We start from the raw sequence: 19,238 nt of genomic DNA, 5'->3' as shown, positions 1-19,238 counted from the left end.
GGGGGGGGGGGGGGGGGGGGCACTACGGCTGGCTGCAGATGACGCTGAAGAAGAAACAGTCCGGTGCTTAATGTGCACGTTTCCAGTGAGAAATTTGGCTCTGGGAGCCAACGGAGTCAGTGAAGTGCCCGTTATAGTGAACGACTCCTCCACATTCTGATGATGCTGCGGGGGGCGAGACAACCGCCCCTTCGCGTTACAAGCCCTTCCGCGCATGGAACATCGTCTCTCACTCCAGCGAGAACAGGGTACACCCATCAAGGCGGCCCAGACACAACGAAGATCAGCCTCCAGGCCGCAGGCAGACCCCTCCGGAACAACTCGAACGCGCGGTCTGCCGCCGCGCCAAGCCTTTTGTTCAAATACATCTTCTGCTTTTCATTAGTGTCCCGGTCAACGTCGACTGTCTTCATTTTCGTAACTCCGCCTGCAAGCGCGCCAGAGAGGCTGACAACGCTCCACCAAAAGCCAAGACCTTCAGCAATGCCCCCGTATGCCGCTTTCCGGTTCCGTTCGCGTGACTTCCATATTTGAATCATATTCGACGGGCTCGCCATCCTCGTAACATCCCCTACTGCAGAATTATGAGGCTGTTTCAGCTGGTACTCCACCAAACTCGCGACGCCGTTGTTCAGCTTCTTCCGCAGCTTGCGTGGCTGGTGTAAACCCCACAATATTGCACCAACCCCCAGAGCAGCCGCGCCCGCAGAGACCAAAGACGCGGTAGACAGCCGCGTCCCTCTGGTCCTCAGTTCAGCAGACCTTCCCCTGTAAAGTGCTGCGTACAACCGACAAAAAGAGGACTAGAGCTGAAGGCCTCAACACACCCCTTTGCCAAGCGGATACCGCTTACTGAACAGTCGTGCTGGGCACACATGCTACACACCAGAGAGGTACATGACTAAACAGCAACACTCTAAGTGTACTCACAAAAAGTACCTCATGGTATTATGTCCGGTCGTGACCTCTAGGCCGCCAGTCGCCGAGAACACTTGGCTGAGTAGCAGTCGAACCAGGACCGGCAAGAAAAGACAGCGACGTGTGCACCAGCCCGGCCACTCAGAATCCCAAGCATCCGTGGCAGGACTGGGGCCGGCTGCGACTTACCAACTCGCTCCCGGAGACTATCGAAGACGGGGCAGTGCAGCGTTATCCTTTCTTCCTCTTTCTTGAGAATGCAAACGGAACCGCGCATGAGGCCGACCGCCAGGGCCATGTGGTACGGCTGACGTACCAGAAGCTCAATTTCGAAAAGGAACTCCTCAACCTGTAGATTGTCATCTTCTTGCTCAAAAATCTCCATGTCAAAACCAGATTCATCTACCTGTTCCATGTCCACTTCCGTTTCCGAGGATGCAACCGCTCCATTCTCTCGCCATGGTACAGTGACTGAGAGCTTCAGGAGGAGTGTGTATGAATGAAAACCATCCTCCTTGGAGACCGAGGCTGTAGGAATAAGATCTGCAATTTTCACCTTCTTTCTCCACTGCCCGTGCTTGAATTCTGCAGGGTACGCAGGTGAAAATCACACTGTTAAGTCCAGCACATGTGCTACAGCGCAGCCATCTAGCGTAGCCCTAATCACTGGTTCTTGCATCACCACCGGAAGGCTGTCATGTGCTTCGGCAACACGCCGACGTATCACAGTAAACACGCCCTTGACCACTGTCTGCCAAAACGGCATGTCGCGCTACAACGAAGGTATCATCCGATGAAGACCGCACCAGCATCCAAGCGAAGATGCTCAAAGCACCATCGCCAGAACGGTCACGATGTGAGAGGCTTCGGCTTGATGACCTGCTAACACACCATGGGCTTAGCCTTGGGTTGCCAATCGACGCCGCAACACTTTTAGAACATCAGACAATCTGTCTATTCCAGTATAAAAGGGGCCGACGCTGCGGCTTCAGACAGTGCTGCAAAAGAGCGAAGTCGAGTAGGAGTGGCCAAGTGTCTCGAAACAACGCTGCAGATCGGCTTTCAGCCTGTGTCCCGACCCGTTGACTTTTGTGGCCCTCTTGTTAGAACGCCAGTCCAAAACCAGGGCGAAACTTCAATACACAAAACCACAATGCAAAAAACGTTGCAGACGGGAACTTACCAGGAAAACTGAGGGCATTTGATTGCGGCCACAGTTTCGGAGACTGTCGTTCATCCACGCAGACCAGAAATGCCTCCATCTTTCTTTCCCATGCTGAAGGATCCATAGATGCATCTGTAACGAGTTCTGCGGGAATCTTCTGGACAGAACCTCCGGGGCCAAAGGCCGGCCTTGAGTTTGAGAATGTCAACGTCAGAAGATACCGACCAGCAAACTCGTGAACCTGGTTCACTCGAACCGGAGCAGCTTCCAGGTCTGCAGAACAAGCGACAAGAAAACCTGGTAAGCTCCAACTCTTTTCTGTGGAAAGGCACAAAGACGCGAAACAAGCTAGATGAAGCGACAACGGCCATCACAAACAAAGCGGCACCCGCGTCCCATAGTAGTCCAGTAGCTGTTTTTAGCTCTGAGAGAATGAAAGTTGCGGCCGTCACAGCTACTTTGAGTCCCCAGATAATATCACCTTCACACGCTCACGAATCAGCGAAAAATGCACCCACTTATCCTTGCAGGAGAGACAACCTACCCCGGAGGCAACGTCCCTCTCGGCTGACGGCCACCTGGCTCCGTTCAGACACCTTGATGTACTCCAGAGAGGGAAAGGTAAAAAAGCCGAAACGGGCATTTCTCGCTTCCACGTCGGCTTTATTTTCGATTGCGCTGATATCCGGAAAATGGATCACCGGTTTCGAGGCCACGTCTCTCAGAAGACCGTCAGCGACAGTGGGTTTCAGACCTGTCCTACTAGAAAAGCCCGGAGCAGTTGTTGTTACAATCAGATACGAGGGGGGCGAAACGGCGTCTACAACTGGATCCGTGCCTTGAAGTGAGGTCGAGTCAGTTTCTAACTCGGGCGATCTCGGAAGTACAGGCCTTACCGTTCCACCCGCCCCCGCCTGGGACGGGCACAACAACAAGAAGGAATACAAACAAGCGAAGGCAGCGCGCTGCCAATAACCACGAAGCGCAGGCAGCGTTGAGCCCTCCTGCTGAGCACTCATCATGCCGACACTATTGAAGACAGCAGTGTCAAACGCAGCACTGCCTCATCTGAAAAACTGACGAAGAGGAAGACTGGGAGAAGCTGACGGATAGTGCTTCCGCCTACATGCCAGAAACGGGCCCTAAGCTATCAGAAAGGTACTGATTGTTTAGGAACACCATAATGAAGGAAGACGGGCTCCCAAAAGGAAAAACGACCAGAGCACGCTACAACGCCGTGAGATCACTGCAGGGAGCTCTAGTAAAGCCCCAGCGGTTCTGCAGAGAACGCCCAGATGACGCGACACGAAACGTGGAATAACCCCAGTGTAAAGCCAACAGGACCGCCATAAATCAAAGCCGTTGGGCTGCGTGCCCGGTCTCGCATAGTGTGAGAGGCCCGAGAGAGGCACAGTTCGATCCGGGCTGCCACGAGCGTTAGCCCCCCCACAGAGACGGGCGCAAGAAATGCGGATCACGAAAGAAAAAGCCGCGTCTCTAGCGGCGGAGTGCTCGGCGCCCACTACAGGGCCTCCTGTCGGTCAACTCCCACTACTACTGCGATGCCCGGGAGAACTCCCGTCTCTGAGGACAGGAACTCACGCGACCCTGGCCATTCTTCTGTGACACGCACCGCGGAGTACGTCGGACCGCGCGGTCAGCCGGCTTACGCCCCGTTGATAATGAACGTATAGCTCTGCGCAGTAAAGCGAGTTCTTGGCTTTGACGCCGCTCCGAGCCCGCGGCGCTCCGCGCGTTGATCCGAGCGTCGGCTCCGCGGCTGGTACCTGTCTCGCTCTTTCAATCATACAGTGATGTTTCCGTCTCGAGGCAGCTCTACACTTACCGGAGAGGCAGGCAGGTCTGTGACCTGGAGCTAATCAGGTGTGGAGGCCGGTCGATGCTCGTGTGTGTCTGGAGTACCCGAAGCCCCAGTAAAAAGGGGCGTTGGTCATGCGTTGGTCTCTGGACGGGTATTCTGCGTTGCAGGTACGTGCCTGCATGAGAAAAAGCGAAAGGAATATCCTTACTTCGTCAGTGCGTGACACGAACCTCATCTCCGGCAGGCAGTTCTGCGATAGTGCAGGTTGTGAGTTGCAGTGGAGTGCTGAATGTTTCTCGGAACAAGCGAGAGGTGCGACCATAGAGTTATTTTGGGACGCGGGTTGCACAGCTACAGCTTCCTCTAGCATCAGTTCCTCACACTACACAACACTTGGCACGAAAAGCGTCGCGACTCCAAACTGTGTCGCAGGGAGTGAGTCGTTGATGGGATTCTCAGCCATGCTACGGGGGTCGCTGCCGGGCAGGACTTCCCACTTCGGATTTTCACTCAGCGATACACTCGCATCCCCCACTCGTTTACAGTACGAAGGGCGCACTCCGCAAAGCAAAATGAATATACTTGGTGGCGCACAACGGGCCTGCAATCCAAGCGACTCGGTCGGTATAGAGGGGCCTGCCCCGTACACCGGCCGGGCAAGGTCCGGTCCCCGCCATCAGAGTGTGTGCAGAGTGCTGGAAGGCTTTCGAAATACACAGTTGGGAGTAGACGGCACGTACATACTAATGCAGCTTCTTCGCGGCGTGCGAGAAGATTACCGATAGGCATTTTTACAAGGCAAGAAGATATCAGATGAGGTGGCGGGCGGAGTAAAAGCATGCGTTGCCTTACTCGCGACTAGGATCCGTGCTCCCGTACCGAGCGCTTACCGTTATTTCCACCGTAGGCTCAGCAGGAGGCCTTCCCCTCATATTACTGCTGCCGTGTCGCTGACATAGCACCGCAGGTAGGGCTTGGCAAGAGAACGTCTACATGAAGGCCGCCTCACATTGCCAGGCCGACGCTCTGATTCGTTTTGTGGTGTCGTCTCGTCATCTCAACTTATCGCGGCCTACACGAGGCATCCCTACTTCGTACTTTTCTCTCTTGGGGCAGCAAGAGAGGCGCGGCACGTGCCATTGGCCGTTTCCGGGTTTCCCTTTGACCGGGCGCATGGGTGTGCGTTCAGAGGGTCTTGTCGTGTCCTTCTCATAAGAGTTCCCTCACGTACGTTACCATTGCTTTCTGGAGGCTAGGTTTCCGCCGGAACCCCGCAAACGCAAACTGCAGCCACTCGTCGAAGCTCCAACAGCATGCGAGCGCCTTGCAGTTCTAGGTTCCAGTCTAATAGGCGAACAGACCTACCCAGCAGACACAGCGGGAGAGTCGACCCTTCTTTGCGGGCCAGCGTACCGAGCGGAGGCAGGGTCGGCCCGGCATCACCCGCGGGAAAGGAGACCCCGAGCTCCATGTTCTGTCACACAAACGAGTAAGTTGCTCGCTTCTGTAGGTTGGAGAGTACGCAGGTAAAACCCTTTTCGCTTTGTGGATGGTGGGACACTGTCTCGGTAGCTCGGTGCTGGTGGGAGGCGGACTCAGGCGCCGAGCTCTAAGTACACTGCGTGTGCGGGCGCACCGAGTTCCGCGCACGGCGATAGGTGTCTGTTTACTTACTATTACTTGAAGTCGAAAAAGAAGAGGTCCATCTTGTAGCAAAGCAGCCCTGACTCTCTCTTTTGGAGCTCTGACAGGAGGAGGATTTTCCTGACTCGCGTGGACTGTTTCTGGAAGGCGTCTTAGAACAGGGAGCTCCTCTGCAAGTGGTTTCAACCCTGCTAGTTGGGAGGCGGGCTTCGTTGTGAGCGCCACAGGAGCTTGAATGGATTTTCTGCGCATGACTACGTGTTAAGGTTACCACTACGTGGCGGGATAGTACATGAGGAAGCACGCATACTGATTGGCGGAGTCGGAGGAGGTCCGATACACAGCAGCGGCGAGACATCCTGGTTTTCTCCCTGCCCTTGAGGGTGCCATTGTTTCCGGCCAGGATATCATATGCCTCGAAGTACGTGGCTTTTTGTCTTCGCGCTGAACCGCGAGGCCGTAGGGCGACGCTGCACAGGAACGCCCCTGGTCTCCGCGACTGGAAATGCTACCGGCAGGTTACATGACTTTTTCCTAGGTAACAGGGGCCGTACTTGGAATGTGTCTCCAACAAGTCTAACTATCTGTGTCGCCCGCCGAGGTGCGGAGGACAGGCCCTAGTTTCCGTCTGATTGGGAGTCTCTCATCATGTTCGAAGATTACTTTTCCTCTCCGTATTTTCTGCCCCCGACTCCCTCCTCCTCGTCCTGTTCCCCCCATGCTTCTGCTTCGCCGTCTCCACTTGGGAGACACTCTCGCGTTTCCCCTAACACCACTTCTGCAGACGCGGGCCCCCCAAGGGCAGATGGGACGCTCATGTCTTCCACCGAGTTCTGTTCTCCTCAGAAAGGATCTCTGAAGAGGATTTCTTGTATTCTCCGTTCTGGGGCTGCTTCCCCTGCAAATGCCCAACAAGATCAGTCGTCCACAGCGGTCCGGTCTACACGCGAAGCATTCTGCCGTTTCGGGGAGCACACGGTTTCTGTGCCAATCTGCCAGGCTGTCTGCCTAGGAAATCCCGGCAACAGCGCAGCTACTGTCAGGGACCCGTCCCCTCACTTACGTGGTGTACAGCCTCAGCCGGTTAGCTGGGCCCGATCCTCCAAGACTCTACTGGAGTCTTGCTGCTCTCCCTTTGCTGTCGCCGTCCCAGAGGGACGCGATTCAAACGAAAAGACATACGCGACCAGCGCACTGGATGCGCCAAGGTCGCGTGCTTGTGTGGACGCACCTGAGCTCGCAGCGCGAACAAGTGATGGCGGGGTTGCAGAGAAGTCGGCGTGTCTTGAAGATGGGACGGATACAGCAGTACGGGAAGAACGCATAGACGGTTGGAAAGCGGAGAGCCAGCAGGATGGGACTGGATCACGGGCCTTGGAGAGATCTGCAAGTGGCGAGGCAGTCGGGCCAGTGACAGAGCGGAAGCTTTCAAATGTACGCATACAGAGTGAAGAGGCGTTGTTGCCCACATCCCAAAACCGTATACAAGATAAGGGCAGCGAGAAGAGCATAGGTTCGTCGTTGGGAATGGTGGAAGTAGCGGAAACAGCGGCCGAGAGAGGAACAACTAAATCGGGCAACCAAGGAACTGGTGACGAAGCTCGGGCTGCGGAGAAGGGAACAATGACAGGAATCGTGGCATCTTTCAAGAGAAACGGGTTCTCAGCCAAAGTCTCTCACACGCGCGTGACTCCATTACCCCAGCTTGACGGCTGGACAACAGGACATATGTATCCACAAGAAGGCACTTCCACAACGGAAACTCTCCCCCAAGAAACAACAGTGGCCACGGGTGCGACTGCTTTCGCCGAGACTAAAGACACAAGCTGCGCAAGAACATTTCATGGAGAGGAGCACACAGCTTCGACTGCTGACTCGACGCTCGAAGGGGTGTTGTTCGGTGTAACCGAAACCGCGCTTTCATCAGATGTGACTATGCCAAAAGAAGTGGAATGTCAGTCTGTTGTGGTGATAAAAGAGTCGAGTGGCCAGATATCAGGAGACAACCCTAAAGTGGAGCTATCTTCGGCAGCGGCGCTCCGTGTGCAAGAAGCAAGGAAGTTTTTTATGAACGCTTGCAGACCTTCTGTACCAGCACGACGCAGCTCCGGGCACCGCTCTCGGGCTTCGGGAGACCCTGTTGAAGTCCCGGCTGATTCCAACCCGTCACCGCAGCAGCAGCGGGAGGCTGAAAAAAAACAGGACAGATGCGGGGAAGTTTCGAGCCGGAGAACAGCGGCAGTAGCCCGAAGAAGCGTTTTGTCCCAAGGAGAGATGCTCACAGGTGCGAGTGCTCAGCAGAATCCAGGGGAGGCACCTGCCGTAGAGATGCGACTTCGAAGCGGTTCTTCAGGAAAAACTGCGATTCAAGCTTCACATTATCGCTCTGTCACCTCAGATGATGGAAACAAGCGGAAGCCTTTTTCTGTAGGGGCCAAGGGGAGCAGCTCGTCAGAGAAAGAGACGAAGACCATATGTAGGCGGTGGACTCGTGGTAAAGCTAAAGCGCATCCCACCTCTTCTGAATCTTCACCAGGGCCCATCGGCCACTCCGGAATCACGGCGTCACTTTCTTCGTTGATGGTTTCGGGGTCGTCTACCTCTTTGCCTTCCCCTCCGCCGTCCTGTTTGCCTGTCCCGAACTCTTGTTCTCTTCTTCCGTCCTCCACTTGCTCTGCTTTGCCATCAGCTTCCCTGTTGGGCGATCTTCGCGAGCTGCGTGGTGTCTGTTACGCGGCTGCGGAGGAACACCAACTGCGCTCGATAATGTCCCTCTCGAAAAGGAGAAGCAGGCCAAGTGACACTGACAAAAGGAGACGGCGCAGTCGTAGAGCATCGTCTGCGTTACCTACTCCTGCTGCTTCTGGCCATACGGTCTCTTCAAATGCCCGTTCTCCACTTGTAGGCCCCTCGCCTCTTTTGTCCCTGAAAGGCTGCCGATCTGGCCCAACGCTCCGAGTCACTGGGAGAGCCTCGGCGCCGTCTTCGGAGCCCGCGGAAAGCCCTCGCATTTCGTCTGAAGACGGGACTCACTTCTTACCGACTCGTCAGCGTTCGCCACACGAACAGCGTCGATGCTCAGAGGAGATCGGCCTGGAGTCGAAACAGCGTGCAAGTTCCTCCGGCGACTGTGTCCGCGTGGGATGCTCTGACAGCGGCCCTTCCTTTCTGGAAGCACCGTGTCCGATGGAATTGCGGCCGGTAACTTCTCATTCACCGGATGTCGTGTCTTCCGAAGAAAACGCGTCTTACAGAGAGCAGGAACTTGGGCGCAGGAAAGAAGTATCCACAAGAAATTGTTTATATGATGAGAAGCCGTCTCCTAGAGAGGAGCTGGCTCTGAAAGCAGGCCATCACTGTATGCTGACAAATGGGGGCGACGGTTCCGCGTCCCGTCAACTGCTCTCTTCGTTCAGAGGCCAGGACACGCATGCGGAAGTTCAGGAAACCCTCCCACAGCGCTCCGCTTTCCCTGAGGAAAAAGAGTCTGAGGTTACTTTTTCACAAGAGGAAACCAGCGGAGGGATTGCTTCAGGAACAGCAATGTCGACCGGAGATCACATGGTGGTTAGCCAAGCTCCTGCCTGTGCCGAAGACGTGAGCTCCGTTTCTGCTTCCTCTTCTCCTCTTCTACGTTCACATAGTGAAGAGGCACCTGAAAGGGAATTTTATGAGAAAGCAGGATCTCCCAGTTCGGATCTTCCGTCCACAGAAAAGCCGGCAGAAGAAATGGCGCAGCGTAGCAAAGGTGCAACATCAGGGCACACGAGTATGACAACAGTTGAGAAAGAGGACAGCGGAGTCAATATTGAAACAACGGCGGGTTCGTTGCCCCCCTGTGCCCATGAACGTGGAGCTCGTTCCTTTTCTTCTCATTCGTCTCCAAACCAGACACGCGAAGGAGGAACAGCCGACCACTCTTTGTCCGAGAATCATCTCCGGGTGCGTGAGGAGGCATCGAAACCTATTGTCGTTCCAGGGTCCTTTTCGTCTTTGCTTTTAGCCCAAACTGATGAGAAAGAACCATCAGTGGAGAATGGCTCTCATCCTGTCCTTCCATGCTTGAAAGCGGATCCCTCTCCTGTGTTGGGCTCGCCCACCAGACCTTGTCTTGCCTCTTCTGCGCGCCTTGCATCTTTCCCGTCTACTCCCCAGCAGGAAGCGCGCACGGACGGCGTAGCAATAGCGGTATCTGGACGTCCAGCTTCTCTCATACCTCATCCCGTTCGTGTACACCTGCACTCCGGCGATGTTGGGAATGGCCGGGGTAGAGAGGACATCTTTTCTGTTCCTACCTCCTTTCTTTTGTCAATCTCCCCTCCGGAAGAAGTATCTGTTGTCGTGCCTGCTCCTCCTCCTTCCCCGGTTTCCTGTAATGGAGACCAGTCACGAGAGAACGGTCTTTTGACTGTTTCTGCTGCCCCCGCGTGTCCCACCTGTACGAACCTGACAAAACAGGACGGTACCCAAGCGACTGTATCTCCGGAGGCGTCTTGTTTTCCAACTGGAGTCGCCGTATCTTCTTCGGGCATCCGTTCTCCGCGTCCCTCTTCTACCGTTTCTTCCTTGCATGCAGCAAATGCTTCTGTTGAGAAGGAGGCCTCCGGATCATCCTCTTCTTCACCTAGTCCCCCTCTGCAAAATTTGAGTCAGCCTGCAGGGCCGTCGCCTGTCCATCTTCCGGAGAAAAAGCCAGACTGTTGCAGCCAGGTTGGTCCGACTGCCTCAGGGCCCCAAGCGTTTTCCGCCTCATTCGAAGCCTGTCGTCCTTTTTCTACTGCGTCCGCTCCGCTTTCTCAACCATCGGGGTCTGTAGAGATCCAGGCAGAGTTTGCTTTTACTTCAGATAAAGAACAACGACTTCGTGTGGGTAGCTCCTCTTCGCAGTCAACAGGGTTGACGAAGGAAGGTTCGGCGCAGAGGCAGAATGACGGACTGAGTCAAGATATCACCCGTGCTGACGAACATTCGTCGTCCTTTTCTTCTGTCTGCTCTGTGGCTTCCTTTGGTACTTCTTCGGTAGCTGCTTCCCTGTCTCTTCCCACGCCTTCGTCCTTTCCAGCTTCTTTGCCGTCCTCCCTGCCTCTATTATCTTCTTCGTGTGCAGTTTCCTCTGCAGCGCCTTCCTGTCCCTCGTTGCCCGCGTGTGCCCCTTCGTCCTCTTCCCTAGCTCGCTCTCCAACCGCCGGGATACTGCGGCAGAAACAAGGTTTGGTGTCGCCTTGTAGAGTGACGAACAGGCGGCTGGATAGTCCGCCCAGGCCCGTCGAGTTGCCGGTGCGAAATTCTAGAACGGAGGGAGGCAGTCAGACTTCCGTCATCTTTGTCTCTCTTGCTGCTGATCCTCCTGCACTTCCGGCACTCAATGCGTGCGTCAATTTGGGAAATGACAGCGGTGGGATTCGTCATAAAACTTTGTCGTGCTCCGCTGTCGGGACCAAACAGCGTAAGGCGAGCTGCGGATCAAGCGGAGGAAAACAGACGCAGCGTACGTCCACGCTTGTAGGACCAGCCGCTACTTTGATGCTGTCAGCAGGTAACGCAGCAGCATGCGTTGAGAGTTCGAGAGAGGTGACAGACTTGAGAGGACCGAAGTCTTCGAATGACGGGCCGGGCCCTCCTTCCGCCGTGTGTGTTGATCTTTCTTGTTCTTCTGCTAGAACCCTTCCATCAGCTTTGTCGCCATGGCATCCCGTTGTCTCCTGCAGCCCTGTGTCTCCCAGGGGCCGAGTCGGCCCAGAAACCTCTGCCAGTGAGTCAGAGCCGCAAGGTCCTGGCAGCAAAGGATGCTCCGCGGTTCCCTCAGCTACGCCCCAAGGACTCGACAGTTTCTCAGGTGTTGTCTCAGATCTCCGGGGTGCTGTCGCAAAGTCCAGAGGATCTCCAAGCGAGTTGTTGGAAGCGGTTGAGAATGCACACGGAAAATGTGAAGCAATAACGAACGAGGACACAGTACCGGAGCTACAGGGGAACGACTCTGAACACTTCGCTTCAGGTGGAGAGAAGAGGACTTGCAGAAGTCGCGGAAAAGCACCTTCTCCTGGTCCAAGCGAGTGTCGTGAAGAGAACGGCAAGGGAGAAAAGGAAGGGGAAGGTGACGATAATGGTGGAGAACAGGACGACCGAGTAACTAACCGCTCAAGAGAGGAAGCCAGTAAGCAAGGAGAAAAAGACGTGGTAGTGGAGCACCAGTCTGCTGAGGTACGAAATGATAGCAGGAAGAGCGAGCTACAAGCTAATTTCATAGACAATTTATCGTCCGAAAGAATATCTGAGGAACCGTCAGACGCTAGGTGGCGCAACAAGCGCGGGGCCTGGTGCAGAGAAGAACGAGAGCTGCCACCAGCCATATCACCGGAGAGCGTTGGAGAGTTTTTGCAGGACTCCGCAACAGTGAGGCAGCCTCAGGCTGACGGTCCGACGGTCCTCGAGAGAGACGAATCTAGCAGCATGTTGAATATTGGCCAGAAAGAAGGTTCAGGAAACTCTGTGAAAGTGAACGAGCACGGCGTTCCCCCGAGAGGTGGGGACATGCGGTCTGCAACGAATTTTTGCAGAGAGAGTAATGATACTCCACAGGAAAAGAGCTTTCTTAGCGGAAGTAATCTAACACACTCTCCTTCACCACAGTGTCAATTGACGTGTCGCTCGTCTGGTCACGCGGAAAGTCCTGCCTTAGTTTCCAAGCCTCTCCCTCCCGTTACCGACGAGACAGGTGAGGAGCAGTCGCCTGGGCAGCTTCCAGCACAAGACTCTCCGTTACGGAGAGCCTCGGTGTGTCGTGAGGGAGAATACGATCCCGCATGTTCTCAAGAGAGCGTTACGAGAAAGTCGACAGAAGCACAGGAAATGACAAGATGTGTTATGAGAGAGGTAGAAGGCCAGGACGAAGATCTGGATCAGCATGGTTGGCAAGCCGCGTTTGGGAGAGAGAGTGAAGAGGTAAAGGGAGTTCGCTCTGCTGAAGGAGCAACTGAAATATCAAGAAAATGTCCGAGGAGGATATCTGCTCTTACACATGATGAACGTGCTAGCACCTGCCTCGGGAGAAGAGGAGACATCCAAGCCCCGGACACGGAGTGTTATCCTAAGAGGAGGTATCGTCACGAGGCTCGGCTCTCCAAACGGGTAGACGGACAAAGAAGAAGTGAAGACAACGACATCCAAGAAACAGTACAGAGACGGACTTCTTCGGACGCAGTAACAAGGTATTCTCAAGAGAATGCTGCGCGGCAAAGGAAGGAAAGGTGCAGTCAGGGAGAGAAGCGCGTGTCTTTTTCGAACACCTGTTCGCAGGGAGCACCTATTAGTACCAGGAGATCTGTGACAGCTTCTCGTTGGTCTCGCCCATCGTGTTCTCCTTCTCTTGCGTCAAATAGTTGTCAGCCCTCTTTTTCTCTTAAAGCACCCAGTTTTCTTGAGACGTCCTGTGAGTCCAACCGTCCACCGTCTTTCTGTGCATCCCTCCCCCCCGTCAATCCGACTGAAGAGCGTCTGCCTCTCCAACAGCGGGTCTGGAGGAAGGGCATGGAGTGGTTCCAAGAAGGCAGGTGGCCCGCGTTATTCAGATCCCTTGCAGGGGGGGGGAAGTTCTTCCTCAAGTGCAGAGAGACTGTCAGTACGTTAGCCTCCACAGCAGTTGCTGTCGCAGTAGAGAAACTCCTTGACGATGAAGCCCGTGCCAAGCTTGCTACCGCACTGCCACCCGCTTTCGCAGACCTTCCCAATTTCGCCAGTTTAACAGTAAGTTGGACACTGCCTGCAAGCTTCTAGGTCTCTCTGTGTGTCGAAGATCGACTTCTGTTGGCGGACCTTTCTGCCCGGCCCGCGCCTGTAGTAGACTGAATCACTGAAAGAGACGGCAAAGAAAGAGCCCTTCCGTTGATTACCTAGGCGGTTCGCGTAATGCCTCTCAAGGGTATCCGACTCGCTAAACATCTTCGTAGCACGAGACCTGCCTCGTGGAGATAGCAGCTGTTCGAGTCTTGCGGAGAAGGGAAGTTAGTCATTCCATTTGACAACGTATGTTTTCCTACGAAGCCCCCGTTTGGAAGGTTCAAGTGGCTTCCGCATGACCACAAGCGTGTAGTGAGGTTCATCGATTTATCAGCATTTATATGTACGTGAGTCTCTTGTCATGCCTTTCAACCGGTACAGAGTCCTCTGATATGTGTATAGGACGCCTTTTGGATGTGTCCGAGTGACTCAGTGGCAGAAGTGTGAGGTCGTACACGTCGAGGATCCGACGTTGTTCCCCTCTACTCCCTTTAGGCCGGGGCTGAGGTTCTCGACTTCAGTCGCACGCGGAATGTTGGCGGCGAGACACCAAGTGCCGCGTCGCGACTGCTATCCCTCTCTCCGCTGCAGTGGCAAGAGAGAGGGATTTCAAACAGAAAGAGTCATGGGAAGTCAGTCACATATCCTGACACAGGTCAAGAGACAGCCCTTGGCGACGACGGAGTGCAGTCGCTCGTCTTCAAGCTGGCCGTGCCAGGTAAGCTTTCAGGAGGCGCGGAGCAACTCGCGAAACTGTTGGCTGCTTGTCGAGCTCGCACGTTGCGTGGTCTCTTTTATCACGCCCAGCCCCTGCACTTAATTGTTTTCCGGTGGGTATCTTCGAAGTTGTCTAGGTGAATGCAGACAAAGAGCGAGATGCTTACTACGTACTCCATTGTATTGTCTGTATACCGGGATGCTTGTTACCTTGTCTCTTGTGTTGTCTGTACACCAGTTATCCGTCCAGTGAAAGTAGTAAGCGCAGCAAAGCAGCCATACACATCGTTTGGGCTTCATTACGGATATGTTTTCTCGATGCGAAAGACGACGGTTTGGTAGAGGAATACTTGGTAGACGACAGGGATACGAGGGACAGCATTGCCGTAAGCTGCCAACGTTCAGTAGTGAGGAGAAATTCAGCTGTCCGGGTACAGTGGACCTCGCGCGCGCTCCAGCAGGAGTCTCCATTTGTTGTTCTCTTCTTGCAGCTACGGTGTACGGAGTGGATGTGCTCGTGTTCACTGGAGAAGGAAAACTGAATACGAAGTCGGAGGTTGAAGGCGTTTTTTTCTCTCTCGATGTTGCGTCGATGGTAGACGAAGCTGCAGAAGGTATGACTAGCAGGGCGCCTCACCCTCGACGCCGTTCTCGAGGTCGTCACTCTTCCCTGCGGCCGTGCACAGGCATGTGCTAGGTAGCATAGGAGAAAAGCCAAGTATATGAGTAGTAGCCTTCGACGCTCTCACGTCTCACGTCAAGCCGACGTCGCTTCCTCACAGCCCTGGTGCTCATTTCCTTCGCACGTGTTGAGACCTTAGCACCTTTCTCGGCTCTGTTTGGATTGTGCGCTTGTATGGGGGTTACAGGCCCGGGGTCTTTCTGTGTGCTGACCGTACAGTCAGAAACCAGGTGCGGTGATCCGCTTCCGCAGTTGCAGGTGTTGGCTTACTAATGGCCTGTCCGAGAAAAAGTTTATTTGCTCCTGCTCTTCAGAGACAAATCATATTTCTTCCCGGTAGGGGGAGTAACGGCATCCTGGCTGCTGCTTCAGTCCCGAGACTCCTCACTCCCAGCTCGCTTTTTCTATCTCTTCATTATACGTACGAAAGAGAAAGGTCTACCGTTCCGAAACGCCCCGCTCTGGGTTTTCGGCAGTATTTCCTGACGATTCCCGAATTGTAAACCAGAGTTATTTACAGGAACATAAGTGGTGAAACTACTTTTTTCTCAGAGGAGCTGGAAGAATCCGGCGTTTGCAGGATGTGTATCTGCAGGTGGATCTCTCGGATGTCTGTCCTCACTCCCTTGTGAGACGTCCTGGATACCCGTGCTCTCTTCCCAACGGCTTCAGCCGGACAGCACTGGACATACTTTCTTCGCTCTGGATGTGGAGCAGAGTGTCCCTCTTACCCATTTTCGGGTTTCCACTCGCCGGACACCGCCTTTGCAGGGGAGAGGACAGAGAACTCGGCGTCTTACCGGCGGCGTTGGGGCTCGCAACGACAGCAGAGTTCCAGAGACAGACGTGTCATTACATCAAAGGAACGGAAAGAGACGTCCTTCAGGGCTGTGTGAAGCACCAGGCAGCACACAAGATCTCGAGTGTTGCGAAAATGGCGAGTCACATGTAGTCTTCATGCCTGAAATAGCTAGATTTTCGGTTTACGGCGAAGTGTGGCGCGCCCCCGGAGTTCCCTGTGGACCCCCTCATCTGCCCCAATCTGCGGAAGATTCGTCTCTTGGTCAACAGTCGTTGCAAGACGTTGGTGATCTGCTGAGCGGAGCTGCAGTTGTAGGATGGGAGACGGAGCAGAAGACAAGGAAAGGGCAGTCAGAGAATGAGCAAGAGCGAGCTGCAGACGAGGAGGGCCCCCCGCTCAAGAAAATGAGAAAGTCATGGGGTGGTGCAGGTGACGCTTGTAGTGACGTAGAGTGGAGGCAAAAAGAGAAAAGCGGGGAAGCGATGTTGAGTGCGAATCAACTTGGAGAATGCCGACAGGAAATCTTGTTATCGAGCAGGGGGAGGAAACGGAGATCTTCAGCAAGAAGGAGTCTTTCGATCCCTGAAGCATCAGAGAGTGAACTAGAATGGGAAAGACAAAGAGATCAGGGAGGGTTTGATGAGCAAAATACGTGGAAGAATATTACAGAGGTTACAATTCGCCTGAGTGCTCGGACGTCTTTACGACGTATCGAGATCACGTGGCGGTCGTGCCCTGAAAACAACGGCATGGATAAAAGGGACGGAAGCTGCGCGTTTTCACCGTCCTCCTCCTCCAGTTTCTGTACGGATCCTGGTGTGACTAGCCCCAAGGTTTCAGATCAGGACAACAGAACGCCTGTGGATATTCAAGTAGCGGGTTGGGACGCAACAGCAGACGAAAAGGTATTTCTTCAGTTTCATGCAGTTCTTCATACCGTTGACACATGGGCCGGTTCTGCAAAGGGGGTATCATCACGCAAGAGATTCTTTGGTATGTGCGTGGGAGTGTGCTGTAGACCATGGAGGTTCTTCAGAAGAAAACCCGGTGACAGCACCTCCTCAGGGTTGTTTACGGGAAATAGACAACTAGTACGAAGCGCATCTGAACAGTGTCTTCAAAGAAACATCGACCATTTCTCGGTCGCGGCAGCTCCAGGGGGATCGCGCCGCAACTCGGAGTGTTGCCGGGAACGGTTTGAGGCAGGCGCAGTTCTCCAGTCGGGTCGCCCGATAGATTCTGTAATACTCAAAACTCTCGCTACACAGCCGCCAAGGTGTTGTTTCTCTCTGTCTAGCTAGCATTTTCTCTGCTAGCAGCATACCTGATTCTCAGTGTGGCAGCAGTATATAGTTGGGCCTGTGTTTGATGTGTTTCTCTACGTATATATATATAGTCGTATAGGATCTAGTATGTCTCGCAATGTTTCAAACCGGGAGTATTTCAGATGAGACAAGGCAGGTTCTTACGTCGTCGTTTTCAGACGTACTGTAGGAATCGTCAAAGGAAAAGTTGCTCGCGTGTTGTGAGCGAATCTTCTAGTCGTGTGCATGTGCATTTGCCATGCAGACTGCGTACATGAATCTCCTCCAGCAGCGTCATTTCTTCAGGCGTACAGACACCTCATCTGGCATAGCATGGCAGCCTCTTGGCTTTTCGTCTCGGACGTTGGTCATGCGGGACGACAGAAGTGTTCTCCACACGCCTGAAGCGGCAGCTTCAGTCAATGAAAGGCACCAAGGAAAAAAGCTCAAGCAAGCGTTTGAAGGACGATTGATGCGCTCGAGTCTTGAAATGGTAGGGAAAAGCCACTGAACTACTTTTTCGTCTCTAATTGTGCCGCAATTCGCAGTGTACACGACCGTAAGCTGCCCCTTGTTATCGGAAAAGTTACGCTTTCTTCTCATGAACTGTCGTAGTCTCACACGAGTGAATGAGCTAGGCTGTTTTCTCCACCAGACAGCGCATACCACCAGAACTCCTCGCATCTGCAAACAGAGGAGGTTACATTCAAGATTGTCCTGACGGGTGACCGTCAGCATTGGAAGCTCAATTGGACGAGACTGACTAAGATGGCCGTTGGCGTTGATGCAGCGACCTCGGAAGCAGAGAGGGCCTCCCGTGCCTTGTCTCTGGACGCAACCTCCGTCACGCTGGACCGCATCGTATTCTCCGTTTGTCGCTGTACGCAGCCAAGTGGTTCTCACATCCCGGTCAATTTAACTTAGCCTTGTCTTTTTGGCTCGCCGGCAATACACTTTTGTCTTTCTTCGGTCCAGCCGAGGTTACGTCGAGAGGTGGGGTGCGGAAGCGCTCGTGTCTACCTTCCCTGTATAGTAGTTCCCCCGACGGATTTTTTTCTTCCTATTGTGCTGTCGCTGCTAAGTGCTTGGAACGGGTTCCGTGTTTGCTGATCTGTGCCAGTCATTTATCGCGTACTATCAGTGAGGAAAGCACACAGTCCACTGTCCTGTCTACTGAGCTGAGTTCGCAGCCGCGATGGAGCGACTTCTTACCTGTGTATCACAATGCACTCGACAGAGTGTTCACCTTTTTCTTTCAGAAAAAGACGTCCAAGACTGCTACAGCACAAGACAATGATTCCGCTGACATCAGGTCAGCGGTCGGTGGAGACGCGAGCCAGGGACGTGAAGGAAGCCAAGGACGTGAAGAAAGCCCGCTGATGGTCACTCACGCTCGCTTGCGTTTCTCAGGACCAGTGACTCTGTACAGAGTGAAATTCTGGGGGATTGTGTAAGCGCCGCAGCCAATGGTTCGAGAGGGCAACCCGTAATAACAGAGAGTTACGGAGGTCGGGAGAATCATTGGGTTTCTTGCTCAATAATGGTGGAGAGGAAGTGCGATCATCTGGAGGAGAAAGTAGCTTCGGTGGTATAGAGGGAAGTCGAGAGGTAGCAAAGTGACAGCTGTCGCGCGTCCAGCTCCTTCGCTGCGGGTCGTATTTGTATCGGGCGAAGCACAGCTCCCAGGGGTTACACTGCTCACCGTGAAAAGGTAGTCCTGTAGTCTCAGATACTCCGTGACGTAGTGAGCTGGCTCTCGCCTCAGGGCTTGAGAACTTTCCTAGTTGTTCCTGGTGTGCTGTATTCAAGGTAGCAGGTGTTGAGACGCAGAGGAACCGACAGGAAAGAGGTAGGAGAGTGACCCACCTGGCGCGGTCCGGGGGTATGAGGGTTCGTGGGTAGCGATGGAGGAAGCGAGGTGGGGCGAGTTGTGCCCCTGCGATCGCCAGAGTCTGCGGGTGTTGCCTGCTGGCCATTCCTGTCTTGGTTTTACTTTCTTTTGAAACGCTGGAATTCTCTTCTTTTCAATAGTGAACTTCTCTGAACGGACTACGGGGGCTTCTATTTTTAACTCGCTTGGCAGTATGGGGGTTCTGCGTGTCACCAGACTGGCCCGGGTATCAGGAAGCGGGGGTTGAACACGCACAGTGTATTGGGATGTGTGGGCGCAGGAGTGTGGCTCCGCAGCGTCCTGAGAAACGTCGTCACAGGAGTGTGTGTATGGCGTCGTCAACCTTGTCAAGGGGTCTTTGTTGCAAGGACATTAGCGTAGCGGTCGTCTCGGGGTGATGCCTTTTTTACAAAGAACAGTCGAGTGTAACTCTTCTCATGGACTCCTGTTCGGTCATGTAGTTTGCATTCTGCTGACTGCTTATCTACTGTCCATACAGTATCTATATCCCTCTCCA

General features: G+C 54.0%; 3 protein-coding genes across 3 annotated transcripts; 2 read left to right on the top strand and 1 right to left on the bottom strand.

Annotated features, from left to right (window-relative positions):
* The first annotated feature begins 27 nt into the window (after window positions 1-27).
* CSUI_009270 (uncharacterized protein) lies at window positions 28-1,447 on the top strand. The gene has a single exon (XM_068069386.1). The coding sequence runs from the start codon at window positions 160-162 to the stop codon at window positions 532-534; it is 375 nt and encodes a 124-aa protein (XP_067918642.1). The 5' UTR covers window positions 28-159; the 3' UTR covers window positions 535-1,447.
* On the bottom strand, window positions 258-3,433 carry CSUI_009269 (uncharacterized protein; the record flags this gene model as incomplete). Its single annotated transcript, XM_068069385.1, has 5 exons — window positions 258-778; window positions 1,108-1,503; window positions 2,102-2,356; window positions 2,628-2,997; window positions 3,428-3,433. 5 exons carry the CDS (start codon window positions 3,431-3,433, stop codon window positions 258-260), a joined length of 1,548 nt encoding a protein of 515 aa, XP_067918641.1.
* A 1,964-nt stretch (window positions 3,434-5,397) lies between these two features.
* On the top strand, window positions 5,398-18,888 carry CSUI_009268 (uncharacterized protein). The gene is made up of 6 exons (XM_068069384.1): window positions 5,398-13,292; window positions 13,821-14,043; window positions 14,534-14,656; window positions 15,320-16,431; window positions 17,096-17,323; window positions 18,090-18,888. The coding sequence occupies exons 1-6, from the start codon at window positions 6,198-6,200 to the stop codon at window positions 18,282-18,284; spliced, it is 8,976 nt and encodes a 2,991-aa protein (XP_067918640.1). The 5' UTR covers window positions 5,398-6,197; the 3' UTR covers window positions 18,285-18,888.
* The last annotated feature ends 350 nt before the right edge of the window (window positions 18,889-19,238 follow it).

Source organism: Cystoisospora suis (assembly GCF_002600585.1).
Source record: "Cystoisospora suis strain Wien I chromosome Unknown contig_5491, whole genome shotgun sequence".
Taxonomy (NCBI): Eukaryota; Apicomplexa; class Conoidasida; order Eucoccidiorida; family Sarcocystidae; genus Cystoisospora; species Cystoisospora suis.
Note: the sequence above shows the minus strand (reverse complement) of the source record. Positions and strands in the feature narration are given on the sequence as shown.